This window comes from Parambassis ranga, chromosome 19 (assembly GCF_900634625.1).
Source record: "Parambassis ranga chromosome 19, fParRan2.1, whole genome shotgun sequence".
NCBI lineage: Eukaryota > Metazoa > Chordata > Actinopteri > Ambassidae > Parambassis > Parambassis ranga.
Window position 1 is genome coordinate 4,356,707 of NC_041039.1, and position 16,584 is coordinate 4,373,290.

At 41.7% G+C, this 16,584-nt stretch overlaps 1 protein-coding gene across 1 annotated transcript in view; it reads right to left on the reverse strand.

The window, feature by feature from the left end:
• Window positions 1–9,021, reverse strand: part of LOC114452403 (PH and SEC7 domain-containing protein 1-like) — a 44,670-nt gene extending 35,649 nt beyond the window's left edge. The window contains exons 1-2 of the mRNA XM_028431705.1: window positions 8,872–9,021; window positions 133–2,567 (exon numbers count right to left, since the gene is read on the reverse strand). Of these exons, the coding sequence (XP_028287506.1) occupies window positions 133–2,319 (2,187 nt within the window). The 5' untranslated portion in view covers window positions 2,320–2,567; window positions 8,872–9,021. The remainder of the gene's footprint in view (window positions 1–132; window positions 2,568–8,871) is intronic.
• Window positions 9,022–16,584: the final 7,563 nt, after the last annotated feature.

A 16,584-nucleotide genomic window follows, 5' to 3' on the forward strand; every position in this document is an offset into this window, starting at 1 on the left:
GATACATATATTTATAGATACATATATTTGATATATGTATCAGAAGACTGTTAGCCTAGCTTAGCAGGAAATAAAGTGTAATTTTCAAAATATCACTACCCAGTTACTAAGTTCAGAATAAACACTACCCACCTGTATTCCTGAGGTGGCAGCCCCTGTCTCGTTGCTCTGATGACTGGACTGACTCGACTCTGGGGACACACAGTCCCTGTCCCCTAAGCTTCCTGTCACCCCACTGGAACTCCGTGATGACGGCCCTCCCATCACTCCATTATGCTCCCCTTCTGGAGCCTCTTCTGCCCTCTGTGAGCCAGGCCGTTCATTATCCTGTCCTTCTTCATCACAACCCTCATCCTCCTCTGGAGAGTCCAACGCCACCGGTCCCAGAAGCAGGATCTCTCTCCTCCTCTGTTCAGCTCGTTTCTGCTGGGTTGTGGGGCTGAGGGGTTGGCGGCGTTGGTGGGATGGATGTCGGTCAGTGGTTTGGTCACTGTTGGACTTAACACCAGGCTCAGGGTTCAGCCCTAAGCTTTTCTGTACATGGTTTCCCCACTGCTGCCTGGATGTCCAGCTGACCGGTGCCTCCTCAACACTTTGATTGATAAAGAGCCTGCGAGCAAGCTCTGTGCAGTCCTCTCTCTCAAAACAGTTCAAGTCTCCTTTTCTCTCGCTCGAGGACCAGGAGTCTCCGGTGTACTGCGGGGGTCGGTGGCGGTGCAGGGTGGGAGTATCGGGTGCTCTGAGCTCAGCTTGGTGTAGCCCGGGGTCCCTAATGGGTGAACTGAGCTCAGTGGGAGAACGAGAGGGACGAAGGATGCGTGAAGGAAGGGCAGGGGAACTCTGAGCTGATGATAAAATTGAACTTTGCTGCTTAGATTTCTGAACACAGTCCTCCTGTGTGTGGTAATTATTCCAGGAGTTTGTTTCATGTGACTGCATGACAAATTTTTTCGGCTGGTGAGAGTCTGTGTTGTCAGTTGCTGGCGTTTGTTGGTCATTTAAAGGGATGTTCATCTTGAGTGTTTGCTTGGATTGTTGTGCATTTGGAGCTGATTCTCCAGAGTTTGAGTTGCTGGGAAGCTCGCCTAAAGCATTATGCAATGAGGACCTTCTTGTCTCTGTGAAAACTGAAGATACTTTGGTTGCCTCTTCTGCAAGTCTACGGGCTACTTCAGGGCTGTGAGGTGGAGACGAAGATTTGCTGTCACTTAACTGGTTCAAACCCTCGATTCCATTATTGCCATGTTGGAGAATTGCTCCCTGCGCTAAAGTGCTCTTATTGCAGGACTTGTGAATGTGTCTTTTGGTGGCTGGACTTCCTGTCATAGCTTGGTCCTGTTCTGATGAATGAATGATACTTTGGGGCTCAACATAAGACACAGGCGTGGGATGAAAAGACTGCCTGGACTGGGAAGATAGCTGGTCTGAAGCTGGGCTCCGAGGCAACCCAAAAATAGCCTGGCTCCTCTCTGTGAAGTGGTGTTTGGGGTTAATGTTTTGACGCTGAACAGGGGACCCACCCCAAGACTGACAGCGTGGTTGTTGGTTGTAGCGTGAGGATGAGGTGTGCTCAAGTGCATGGGCCAGTTTAATTCTCAGTAGTGGGGAGCCGAACTCCTCTACAGCCCTCTGTGTAGCTGCCCTGCCAATGGGGTCCAGGTGTGGCTGGCGAAGGCCGGGGGAGAAGGTCTGCTGATGACTTCCTGGAGATCGGAAAGTCAGCTTAGGGCTGGAGCTGCATGATGAATCAGGACTTCCACACCATATAGGGTCACTGATGCGTTTTTGACAGTGGGAGGGGGGGGATCGGTCCTCTCTGGCTCGTCTCTCACACACAGAGTTGCGTGGACTGTCTATCGTCTTTACGTTGGACTTTTCAACATAACTGAAGGTAACCACAGACCGCGTCCCGTCACTGACGTCCTGCTCGTTAAACCTCTGGCAGGAAAGAGGAGGAGTGTGAGGGACACTGACCTTTTCTAAAGATAGTGTTGGTGAAGAGTTAATGGGCGAATTCCAATGCTTGGCGGCTGTAGCTGAGCTGCAGGCTTGGTGGAGCTGAAAACTAACTGTGTTTCGAGGAGAAGCCTGGCTGTATGTGCAGTCCTGAACCAGGTGGTGAGCTGTGGAAGCCTTACTGATAGTCTGGCAGGTAGTCTGACTTGCTAGCTGAGAGAGGATCTCGGCAGGACTGTCCTGAACTGAATGCCCCTGAGCAATCCCTTCTTCACTCTCAACAAATGTCCCTTTTCCTCCATTCTGATCTGGGGCAGACCTCACTTCCACATACAGATGAAGGAATTTTCCAGACTGGGACATGACCTCCTCTCAGCACGTAATGAGGACAGAGAAACAGAAATGGAGCAGAGGAAGAGTCGGACAGGGTGAGAAGGAGGTTCTTGTTGTCGGATTTATTTTGTTTTTCAGCTGGTGGTCGATGTCAGTTTAATTTTAGACGGTCTTTCTTGTGTCTCCCAGAGCATCTGTGTGCAGAACAGACACACAGGATGAACGGCCAGAGGACAAACATGCCCATGGGACACCACTAACAGCTCCATTTCTCATACCTGTGAATGAAAGAAAGGAGGAATTGTTAGTGCACATGTACTCAGATGTCAACATTATTGACATCCTTATCTGTTATTTTTGTAAGATATGTGATGTGAATACATGCAGATCTTCAGTACATGTATGGAACACACCATCAAAGCCAGGTCTTAAAGGTACAACTACGGTTGTATAAGGGTAAAATTTCTAACTGCAGCACTCTGCTGGGAGGCACCAGACAACTGTGTGGACCATTTTCTGTGGGATAGTTGAGGTGTGTGTAGCAGCTTCATGGTGTCAGAAAGAAACACTAGCTCATCCTGCTGCTCATCCTGCCTGAAGGAGGAAGTTAACCCCCACTTCCCCTCCCTGCTCTCTGACTCATCATTCAATGGATCTGGCGACCACGCTTGATCTACATTCCCATGAATTAATTGAAAAGCTTAGCTAAGAAACTGAATGAAAGTACAGGTTACTGCACTTCCTGTCTGAAAATAACATTTAACTTTATTCACTGACAAGCAGCAGATCCAGGACACATCATGCACCCAACACCAAACTCCTATCACTGCAATGTCTTTGTTATATTCTGTGTTCAAATCCTGTGCGAGCACCTCTTTTTTTCTCTTTGCAGAGCTAAATCTCTTGGCGCTTAGCCAACTCAGCCGAGCTGAATTCTTTCCAATTGCTACCATCCCATTTCATGCAGAACGACTTTCCCTGCCAATAACACAGCACACAACAGAACACTTGTGTATAAAAAAAATCACTCAAATGAGACTGGTGAACTCCAGCTTGCTGCCAGAAACAACAGATTGGAGTTGCCTTATGGTAGCAGTGGGAGAGAACGTGAGTGTCGAAAATTGAAGTTGACAGAACAAAGAGAACTTGTGAGCAAGTTGGCAAACGTTCCCTCCTTTAACCCCAACTGATGTTCTCCAACTTACCCAATGATTCCAGCCAGACAAATCCTCCTCTTGGCTCTTAATTATTTTTACCCAGCCACTCTGCATGTGGCATTTGTTTGGCAGTTTGCTGTAGGTTTCACCCTTGCAGTCACTGATTAAGATTTTGCTATTCATTAAGCTTCATTTAAAAAGCAATAAAAATGTTTCCTTTTCTTTTACTGCCGCTCCATTTGTCACCCTCTATAATTCTGTCAGTTTCACACCTCTGAGCTACTGTTCCCACAGCCACACCACAAAAAAGGCCTTTGTCTATAAAGATGTGAGGAAGACATTGTGGCTCCTTGGCTGTAAACATGACAGAGTTGCTCAAGGGAAAAGGCAAAAAAAAGGAAAAATATGTGTCCAATAAGCACGCTGAATTCTGCACTTAACTCCATAGGGTGGACCAAAATAACTACCAACCCAAAGAATGCCAATTGTTTTTCAAATTTCAATACATGTTGCACAGTTTTTCACCCAAATTAGAAATGTACAACCATGAGGGCAAAGGTTTCAGTGTCTTCTCGGCTCTTGAGCACATTACACAAGTGGTGTTTCCAAGAGCTGAGATGTGGACAGACTGATCCACAATCATTACAAGTATGATTTGTGACCACCAAGAAAGGAAGCCTGCAAGACTACATCGGCTGGTATCGATTCTAGAGAGAGCTGATGGGCCTGAACTTCATTTGTGCCCCTTTTGATCCACTAAATCATCAGCTGATGGAGAAAGATATCGATAATGGGAGCAAGGGAGATAGAGGGAGAAAGTAAAAGGAAAAGGTATGGTAGGTCATGTATGTAAAAAAAGAGAGCTTTGTTGGCAGTCAGCCTGAGTGATGGGAGTGTAGAGTTACAGGAAGCGGTACATCCAACTGCAGATCTAACATCTTCAGCCAGGAAGCACATTAGAGGACATTTCCCTACCTACGCAAAGACATGAGAATGAGACCAGAGAAAATGTTTCAAAAAACACAGTCACAATCGAGATAATAAGACTGAGATGTCCCAGTCTTAGCATACTTAAGTAGTAAATACATGCAGTAGACAATAATGTAAGTAATGTCCTTCTTCCTGGATCCATACAATAATCTTAAATCTTGGGTGCTGCAGTGTTGCCCTTGAGTGCCCAGTTTCCTTGACAGCCGTCCAACTTGGCAGCGGTTCAGATAGAACAGCCACAAGATACAATAGAAACAGACTATTACCACTCGCCACCTGCCGCATCCGGTCTGATTTACAGTATAGCATTTCAATCATGTGAATTGGCTACACGAGTGCAGGAATCAACAAGAAAACATCAGAGTTACAGCAGTGATAGAGAAAGGTTAAGTACAGCGTTATCTATACTTAAATACTGTTAGGTCACATATTGAATGCAACGTGTAACAAGAGACAGACTTGACGGGAGAGACGTAAGAGGTAAAATAAGTCTGCCCTCACCAAGAAAACAAACATAAGGTCAATATTTGAGTCTTTGTGAATGCATATTTCATGTGTTAATGGCAAACCTGATTTTCTGTAAAATCTCGCTGTTTTTTCCCGACACCTACTGTGATTAAAAACATAACAAAACAGCGGAGTAAACTCAAAACAGCTCACAGTGTGAGGGGACTCAAACCTTGAACTCCTGAGTGAGAATCCACTACGTTGAATATCTGTCCCTTGTCCCACACCCACAACCTTACTTTTACAGCTTTATCACAGTGTATCTTGACAGATATTACACTGTCAAGGGGAAGTTGGAGCCTATCCCAGGTATTAAAGGGCGAGAGGCTGTCAGTATAATTATATATATATACATATAGTTATTACATGATACAGTCCAGTCTGAGGAAGACTTCTTGCTTAATCATGTAATGTGTCACGTAACAACCGGAGCTTTATATTCATAATCAAAAGCAGTGTGAAGGCACATTCAAAATGGGGCAGCCTTTTGCACTATAGTGATGCAACTGGTCTACAAATGCATACTTATATGTTGGGCTGCAAAAGGAATCACCTAATGTAAACTTAGTTAACAGAGGGAAAGAGGGTGCATTTGATGGCTGTATCTGAAGGCAAAATGGGGCAGCTTTTTGAACTATAGTGATGCAACTGGTCTACAAATGCATACTTTGAAGGATGCAGCCCCTCAATCAGGACACAGTCCATGTGACTTCTCAAAACACATACAAGTGCAGTATAACAGAAGCATCAGAGGAATGCCAGACTACTGCAACCCATTGCTGGTTGTGCTAAGATTTAACCTACACTGGACCTTGCACAAAAATGTATTTTTGAAATCTTACAAAATGTAAGTCACAAGAAAATCAGAAGCCACTTTTTCCCAGCAGGTGACCTTGTTCACCCTATTAGCCCTGCAGCGAGGTCATGTTCCACTGAATGGGTCATCTAGGAAAATACTGCAGCTCACTCACACAAGTCAGAACAGAAATTTTAAAAGACTGAAATTTTAAACACAAAAAACCACACAAACCTTGAACTCCTGAGTTAGAATCCACTACGTTGAATATCTGTCCCTTGTTGTCCCACACCCACAACCTTGCTCTTACAGCTTTATCGGTCCCAGTCTCAGATGATGTCGGGCAATAATAAAGACCATATGTCCTGTTAGCAGAAACATAACCATGTGTTGTATCTGGTGGGCATATTATCGTTTGTAAGGATGTGTTGTATGGCGTATTGTATAAAATACCTTGAAAAACAAAAGGCCACAGATTATATGATGACTCATCCTCTGTGTTATCAGCCCAACAAAAGGACACACACATAATGCACTCATGGATAAACTCCACTGGGTCCTTAGACTACGAATTTATGAGTCAAATCACACAGGTAATTAAACCCCAGCCAGCATGTGCAGCTCTAATATTAGCTCCCTGGAAAAGATGGTGCGGGTGGGGGTCCATCTAATATTAGCTCTTAGTATGCTTGTTGCTTGCGCTGTGCACTTGCAGCTATGATTTCAGCAACATGACAGGTTAAGAAGTTTAAGTAGTAACACATTAAACCTTGAGGAGATTAGAGAGACTTGTGTTAAGGGGATATTTGTGAGCAATCCTATCCCGATTCATGCACTCACACTGATCAAAGCGACTATTGATTTCTCCACATATAACATTACATCAGCTTCCTGACTCATGTTAATTCCCAAGAAAATGTTGTCAATTCACTGTCACATCCAGATACACAGCTCAAACCCTGTGAATGTGCACCTATTCTGTGCTGAATCATAATTATCTTGGATGTATGACTATATTTTGGTTTGATACAAGGCTATCTTTCCTTCTGATGCTTTCTTCAAACACACATTCAGACAAAAGGTCCTCTGACTCATGCAGAGGCAGGGAGTATATGCGTGCAAAGAGAAAAGATGCCGAGAGTGAAGCTTATTGGTGGAGAAAAGATGAGAGACATTCAATCAGCACCACATTGGCCACGACCTTGCTGCCTGCACAACTCCTCCACTCATACTACATTGACTCTGAGAATGAGGAATCAGACCTAAACAGAAAGGTCAAGCAAATAATAACACATTGTTATGTGTTTACTAATTGTGTTTGTGCAACACTGTAAAGACGATTGTGATGGAAAATACAATGCTTTGGTCATTTTTCATTTCAATGTCCAATAGCTGTTTAAAGGGAGACAAGTGGGAAAAAGAATTAGTATAAAAAAGATACTAGGACAATACAATTTACCCCTGCAAAGAAAACAGTATGAATTGAGGTAAACAGTCAATGTTGAGTTTTATTTTTGTCACCATTTGATGATAAAACTCTCCAAATACTTCTCCATTTTCTGGGTTGCCAAGGTAACGGTTACTCCAATAGACATCAGCATGCCATTATTAACACAACCACAAGAGGTCGGCCATCTAATCTCTGTAACATTCTTATTTTCCCTCAATCCATACAACCACTTTCTTAACCCGCTTTGTCCTGTATTACACTGTCAAGGGGAAGTTGGAGCCTATCCCAGGTATTAAAGGGCAAGAGGCCTTGGACAAGTCGTCTGCAGGGCTATCAGAGGAAGACCACCTCCCTTCCCAGTACATGATAATTTACCTTCTGATGCATCTTAAGGAGGTCTCAAATATGTCAAAAGATTGGGAATAAAGTGATAATAATGAGGAATGGCATGGTAATGACTAATTCTAGTAGACAGTGGCAGGACATATGTGTCTATATAGTTGTCAAGTTTGAGGAAGGTCACAGTCTATGGAGGCAAAGCTTTCAAATGCTGCGGCAACTGTTATTACATGAAGGAAAACTTCTTGCTTAATCATGTTATGTGTCACGTAACAACCGGCGCTTTATATTCATAATCAAAAGCGTACTCTTTAGCTATTTAGTTTGTGGATTGATTACAATGAATATGTTGGGCTGCAAAAGGAATCACCTAATGTAAACTTAGTTAACAGAGGGAAAGAGGGTGCATTTGATGGCTGTATCTGAAGGCAAAATGGGGCAGCTTTTTGCACTATAGTGATGCAACTGGTCTACAAATGCATACTTTGAAGGATGCAGCCCCTCAATCGGGACACAGTCCATGTGACTTCTCAAAACACATACAAGTGCAGTATAACAGAAGCATCAGAGGAATGCCAGACTACTGCAACCCATTGCTGGTTGTGCTAAGATATAACCTACACTGGACCTTGCACAAAAATGTACTTTTGAAATCTTACAAAGTATAAGTCACATTTGAAAGAAAATCAGAAGCCACTTTTTCCCAGCAGGTGACCTTGTTCACCCTATTAGCCCTGCAGCGAGGTCATGTTCCACTGAATGGGTCATCTCGGAAAATACTGCAGCTCACTCACAAAGACAGAAATTTTAAACAACTGAGTATCTTCAGCATCAGCATTTTAATACACTACGAATGTCTATAAACTGGCCCTGGTCTTTCCTCTGAGATGGGAAACTGTAGTGAGCTTATAAACATCATTAGCATTTTGCATTTCATCATATGTATAGTTTTTATTGATCTGGCTAATCTATTGTAATATAATCTATAAAAATGATGACTTGACACAGGGTCGGACATGTCTTTTACAAGAGTGCTAAGCATGCAGTGACATGCCCACACAAACTGAGTATACAAAAATATGCATTTCTTCATCTCACATATATAATCTCATTCATCGATTCACACTCCAAATCTCACCCACCCACACAAATACACACTTCAAATACACTGTGCAGCCCTACTTTCTCCTGCACTATAACTCATCTGTCTACAAGTCTGACTTATGACATGCACATCTGTACCATCGCTGCCTCAGTGCTTGTTTATCTTGATCGACCCCACGCTGTCAGCAGAAACACTCACAGCTACTATAGGCATACAAAATGTTTCCCTATTTTCTCACCTTTCCTCCTCTCACAGCCGCTTCATCCATACAGGCTTTACACCTCCCACATCTTGTTCTATTCTTTCTGTTGTCCCCTCTCTCTTCCCTCTCATCTTCACCTCCTTCCTTTCTTCCTCCCTTCTCTCCAGCAGAGCAGTAAGTGCAGACCTGTCCGACCAGCACAGCCAGCGTCCCTCCCCAACGGGGAAATGCTCACACTCAGCCAATTAGCATCCTCACATCACCTATAGCCCTGCCCCTTTCCCATCCCTCTGCCTTTCACATACATGCTGAGTCAGTGTGGAGTGGTTAATACTGGCATGGGAGGTGCTCTAAGGAGGGAACGTGCAAGACAAGGGGTGCGTAAAGTGTTTAAAGGCACCAGCACAGTCTGGTTCTTCCCTCCTCCCTCTCTCTCTCTCTCTCACTCTCTCTCTCTCCATGTGTGAGAGTACAATTCAAAATAAAAGCATTAGATGTGAATAGATGAAAAGTGGGAGGGAAAAATGGTGGTCTGATCTGCAGGAGCATGTGTGGACTCCTACAAAACAACACAGCTGATCACATAAGAAACAGACATCACAAATATATCATTATATATATCACATTAAACCATTTACAGGAGAAAATTAAAATGTGATAAATTAGATTGTGACTATTTGGATAAAATCTATTTAAATAATAAAAAAATCAATTTAAATATCATAATCATTTGGGCATGATGTGAAGCAAAACAGATTTTTTTCACAACAATCTTGGCTAGAGTGGTGACGACAAGTTCCAGACTTAAAAACGCATTTCAAGTGTGAAAAAGTGCAGCCTAAAAACTACTTATTGCAGAATTACAATATAACATTACCATTTTAACTACATTTATTTACACTATAAACAAAAGACCTACATGCACTTATTAGAGTGCATAGCTACATCATCATCATTGTCATTTCAATTTTAATAAAGATTAAGCCACAAAAGCATACTTCTAAACGATTTAGAATAAATATAAAAATGTCTCCCTGAACAGCAGAAACCAGACTCAGGTGGAAATTTTTAAGGCTTTAAGAAAATGCTGTATTTTATAGCTGATGATTTTTTTGCTTTGTGTTTTGGACCACTTGTCCATTAGATCCTTAACCTAATAAGTCAAAAGTCCATGTGAAATCCCCAGTTTCTGGTGTAAACAGCAATCTATAGTCCCTGCATTCCTGTATTACATTATGAGAGGCGGACAGGAATAAATACACACTTCTCCAACCATGTCAGTCTGCAGTGTAATATTAAGGTGACTGGCCATAAGACTGATAAACAGTAGCCTTCACAAGTATAGTTGTCCATGTCTCCCCTCAATCCACACAACCTTCATAAATATGAGCGTAAACCCGATAAACAGGACTAGGTTTTAACAAGCTGGAAACTTTCTAAACTGACTCAGTCTGAAATGGAAGCATAAATATAAATAAATATAGCAGAGTAGGATTACTTGAATGTCAGTTAACGTGCAGGATATTTTTGCACACATATGAGGTAGGATGTTTATACCACAGCAACTAAGACTCAAACCATGGGCTTTTCTTAAATCTAATTGAAGATATATTCCAAAATATAGCAGTTAGAAGAAGCTAACTGCTATTAAAAAAAGTACATGTGCACATGTCTGCAAACTTTTGCCCTTCTAGCCAGATATAGAATATATTTATCCTTTGACCTCTGGGCAGCCCTTGATCCAGGCAGCCCATTTATCTACATAAAGTCACAGCTGAATGAAGCGTCAGCACGGTCAACTTGTCATACCTCCTCTGCTAAAACATGTCTGGGACTGAGCAACAATATGAGCTAATCCAGTCCTCTAAGAGGACAGGAAACAGATCAGACAAACTTACAGCTAAAGCAGCTTATAATTACTTATATTAATACCTCTGAGAGTTCTGGAGATGTTTGACATTGACGTACCTGCGATGGCGGATTCAACAGCTTGCCCGGACCACACAGGTTTCCTCTCAGGTGAAACAGGTGAAAATGACAGGCAGCTATCAGCACCAGCACATCTCTCTCTCTCTCTCTCTCTCTGTTTCTTTCTCTCTCTCTCTCTCTCTCTCTCTCGCTGCAGACTGCACCAAGCACCACCAAGCCAGCTTTTACCTTTCAGCAGCGTCAGCACTGCTCACACAGATGCGGCTAAGAGTTTTTAAGCCTGCATAAACGCAACAACTCTGCCATCTTGACCGCTGTTCTATTTCAGAAAAATAACATTAAGGACAATCAAATTAAAAGATTATGTTGATTGCCTCCGCCATCCAATTTCGCTCTTTGCGGGTGAACTTGAGAGTCCTACAGGGATGAACAATGGCACTCATTGATCGATGGGCTTTTAAAAATAAACTCCTTGGTGTGACAAGTGAGACAGGATGACCTTCACTTCCAACTGCCAATCGACACATAAGGTCTATGTTTTTTTGTGTAAAAACACAATAAATATCATCTGACTGTAGTGGGTCTTAGTATAAGCAAATACAACTTCGGATGTACAACAACATACATGCTGCTGATTCAATAGCTTGTAGAGCCACCTTTACCAGCACTATCTTCTATTCTCTATCAGCCCATTCTTCATATGTATATATATATATATATATATATATATATATATATATATATATATATATATATATATATACGTCCACTCCTGTCCACTCCTGTGAAGATTGACAGCTGTCTTGAATGTTTCCACTTATAATCTTTCTCACTGTAGGACATTGAACTCCAAACCGTTTGAAATGGTTTTAAAAGTCTTTCCAGATTGATGTGCAGATTTTTTGCTAAATAAATAAGGGTACAGTGAAAAAAGTTTTGTTGCTGTTCGTTGGAGGTTGTATATTAAGACCCACTAAGTATCAGATTATTTTCATCACATTTTTACACACACATAAACTGAGAATTAAAAAGGGGGTACTAACTTTAGAACATGACTGTATGATATATTTGGATATATCATTTTACCTTTGTGTGAAATTTTGTCATATTTAGTACATGAAGATGAGAAACCACTTAAAGCCAAATAAAGGCAAACAGCCCCTGTTTTTCTGTTTTTGTTTAAATCTTTGCTTTTTCCCATTTCTTGTATTGGTTGAACTTCCTGTTTTATTTTGATAATCCAATATTCTTACATCTCTTGTTTTCCATCTTTTTTTGATTGCATGCCCCGCATTCATTGTTTTCACCCAATTAATTCTTCATTTTGTATTTAAGTCCATCTATATTCTTTACCCATAAGCCTCGACTTTTATTTACGGCTATGCGTTAATGTGGCTCACCTTTTGTTAATTAATCTCCTGAGTTGCCTGCATTTGTGTCCTTATCACAATAAATTATAACAAACCAATTAAGCCCCTTTAGAATCAGATATGCTGTATTACTACTTGCTAGTGGACACTTTAGCAGAGTGCTGTGGACTAACAAGCATCAGGAACAATCAATTACTGGCACTGAAATGTTACCAAACAGCCAAGAATGATCCCAACACTCATATTGCAGCGTTACTGACTGACCAACAACAACAAAGCGAGAGAGCATTTCTGCATGTAACAAGGAGAAGGCGCCTCTACAACAGATTTGCGTTTCATTAATCACACAGGATCCAGGCCACGGCAAAGCAGTCCATCTGCAACCCAGCCAACATACAGAAACCAGCCTCACAGATTGGAGCAGAAAGCAGCAGACGACCAGTCATTATATGGGAAACACAGCAGGATTGTAAAATGCCAATGCTCTCCATCATCACACGGGGGCTCACTCCTATCCAAATGCTAAAAAGGCCCCTTTCATTGCCAGCCATCACCTCCTGAATACTCCCACTATACCACACCTCCAAACTTGTATTCCTGGCTTTCAGTGCTGGTTAATATGAGCAGAAAAACTCACCAGGGAGCTCTTCATTACAGTTACTTCAAAGTTCTACTGTTTTCCATGAAGAAAAACACAACAAGAAGCTGCTGGGGGGTGGGGGAAGACAGAGACAGTAAGCAAAGAGTGGGAGAGTGTAGGAAGAAATAAAAACAGACGTGGGAAGGACAAAAAAAAACATGTAATTCAAGAATGCTCTGGTCACTAATGTTTGCTGTTTTCTCAGCACCATTAACAGGCTGAACATCTCCATCCAGCATAAGCTCTGATGAGAAACCATACACTGCTGACCACTTTATCACCGCTCTTAACCAGCCCATCAGGCTGTCTGTCTTCATGATGCTGTTGCTGATCTATATTTTGACTTATATCAATAAATCTGGGTCCAAAATCAGTGAGCTGTTGCCTGCATTACATAAACACACATGGTGTTGTTTATTTTAACTCTAGGCCTGAATCACTGCTTATGTGTAACTTGTCCTTCTGCTTGCTGCTAGGACGAGGCCTCCGATCTGCTTCTGATGTCGGAAGGCTGCAGGAAACAGAAGCCCATGCACGGCTACTACATGTATTCACAACACACTTTAGGATGCCTCCACTTACTAGAAAGGCCATGGGGGAAATTTAAATCTGTATTAATCCACAACTGAAAATAGTCCCTAGAAATGCACTGTGAACTAGTTAACTAGTTTGATTAAATTATCATTTATATCCAACTGATGTCATTAAGTAGCTTTTGGTTGATGAAATTATGGTAGAATAAGAGTGATATACAATCCTTCAATGTAACATACACAAACACTATTTTCTCCTGTGTGTGTTTCTGTGTTTTTTCTCTCCATGTCCAGGAGAGGTGAGAAGAATCTTTTTCACTCCACCACCATCCACTCTTGAGTCTAGACTTAGCCCCAGATGAATTCATAAACTGCAACAAATGAAGACAAAATGGTTCCAGCTGCCCTCGACAGCAGCAGCAGCAGAGGCAGCGGTGGGGAAGGGGGACATTTGATGGGGCCCTCACACAGCTCCTCTCTCCTCTCTGAGCTGCAGAGGAGAGGAGACTTTTTCCTGCAGAGTAATTTATCATCAGGAGCCAAATCTGATGCTGTCAACATTAATCAGTACATGTAGATTTCTATAGCTGCAACTCATACTGTATGATTTCGATGACTGTTTGATGTGGAAATTGTTATTTTGAAAAAAAGTTTTATTTTGCCAAAAAATAAATAAATAATGCCAGATCATGGTGCTTAGTTTTTTGCATATTAGGTTTGAATAACAGCTGATTGATTAATCGACTAGTTGTTGCTGCAATTAAGTTGAAACCCATTAAGCAAAATCAATCAAAATTGAAAAGTGAGCATTCGAAATCACCTAACTTATCAATTTAGACAAAAATCTGAGCACTGAGCATTCACCTGTGTCTCCAGGTGCAGACAAACCTATCTAAAATCTTCTCACGTACACATTCACGTCAGATAAAAAAACTCCAGCGCCAACTTTTCCTGCCAAGGACACAACTTGACTAGAACTATGCAGGCTTTGCGGCGCGCACAGATGCGTCAATGACACTGGTATGTGTGCGCCGGGTGACCTTTCTCTTGGCTGGCCCTGTATCCGGCTCGGTGTGTCAGTAGTGATGCAGTGGCTACACACACACACACACACACACACACACACACACAAACTCAGTGTACGTGCATCAAGTTATAGGCTACTGCGTGCATCCGAGGCAGCAACACAACACGATGTAAGCCGAAGCTGAAAACGCAGCACGAATGAACACAGAGGTGTGTACTCACCAGAGGATGCGATGCTGTCCCTGGAGCAGCACTGATCGTGTTCCCGGTACCACAGGAGGTAAGATGCTGTTGCATCGCCGTCTGCTGCAGGCGGCGCGCTGGTAGAGTCACTGCGGTCCACATTTACCCGCTTCCTCCAGCTCCTCTGTGTGCGTGTGCGCGCGCCGTGCAAAGAGAAGAGAAGGGATGGTGTGTTCCAACTCAGGTGGAAACAGGCGTGATGCCGTGAAATGAACAGCTCCTCGTCAGGATTTTACAGTCAGACAGCTCAACTCTCTCTGTCTCTCTCTAGCCTCCTCTCCTCTCCTCTCCCTCCTCACTGGGCTGGGCATGCCCAGTCAGTCCCTGCCTTCTTAAAAACATCACTCGGTGTTTATTATGACATGCACGCAGCTTTTGGAAGGAAGTAACTGTAAAAATACTCCATTGCAGATATAGCCAAAATTCACTACTAAAGTTCACTCAAAAATGCGTCTTCTCTTGACTGCTTGACCTTCACTGCAGACATGTTGTTAGTTCTGCAAGGATGAAAGATAAGCATGCATTTCAACAATTCCTAGCCAACCCTAACTAATGGTGGTTTGAGAAAAAAAAATAAGTTTTGTGCTACATAAAATTGTAGCCACGTTTTCCCCATTTTACAGTTAATGAAAGCCTAACACTGCAATTGGTGTATTAGTGTATGTAACTTGTGTATAGTCTGGACTGTCGCCTAACTTTTGTGTTCATTCACTCACCGAAAGTCACAGAAGCACACTAAAGCAACAACAACCTCCACAAACACCTACACGTCACGCACCTAGCGTTAGCTAGTGTTAGCATCGTTGCGCCGTTTATTTGCGTCTAGTTTTTAGCAGGAATTTTACGTCAGCTGGGTATTGTAGTCCATTAGATTGTTTTGTATCATTCGATTCAGTAGCTTGTCCTCTTTCATGGGACTACAAAACATGGCCGCGCCGTGGCAGAATTTGAAATAATCGTGCCTGTACATTCTCATCCAGGTTAAGTTTTGAATAAAACAAAAAACAAAAAAAACAAAACATAGAATATCTATCTATCTATCTATCTATCTATCTATCTATCTATCTATGTTTTTTTCATTTTTTGTTTTATTCAGACAGCTTAAATATATATATATATATATATATATATATATATATATATATATATATATATATATATATATATATATATATATATATATATATCCCTCATGCATTGTTCGCAAACACTACCCTAATGTGTTGTTCGGGGACAAAAACGTCCCCTAACTTTAACGGTTTTAAAAATATATTAGATAAATATTTTTTTGAAATTTTTTTGCATAGACCTTTTAATTAACTTCAGTTCTAATCAACAGTAGTGAAAAAATCATTTTCCCCCAGGATTTTAACCCTTTAATCACCAATTTAATAAGGGGTGGTGCTGAAAATTGAAAAAAAAAACCACAAAATGGCTCATTTTTAATAGAAAAGGTGAATGTGGACTGGATTCTTTTTAACCTTTATTACAGTCTTGGTCATGTCAAACATCAGTAAAAAAATTGACTTGATTGCATTATTAGTTTTTGCACAGCACTGGATTTTCTTTTTTTCTCCCATTTTGTCCCATAGACTTACATTATAAACACACTTTTTTTGACTGCACAGCCATGGCACTACATAATCATGCATTCTTGATTGTTGGTGGTTTACCCTGTTGGTAGGAGGTAACATTTGGGATTTTTACAGTTAACAACTTAATTACCATATTAACCCTTTACCTGCAGGCCTGTGCTCATGTAGTGTAGTTTCTGGCTTGTATATGGAGTTATAGGGAGTATTTTAGCACATAATTGTGTGTCTACACACTGTGTGTGTATGTTAGAGAGGAAGAGAGCCATTTGCACACTGATCTTGTTGTCTGTGAGTACACACAACCACAGAGTCTTCATAGTAAACAAAAACAAAGAAAGTGTTGCTATGCATGTGTGGCCCTTTGATGTCTACAAGTGCAGACTAAACAAAACAAAAAGGCAAGTGGTCTTACA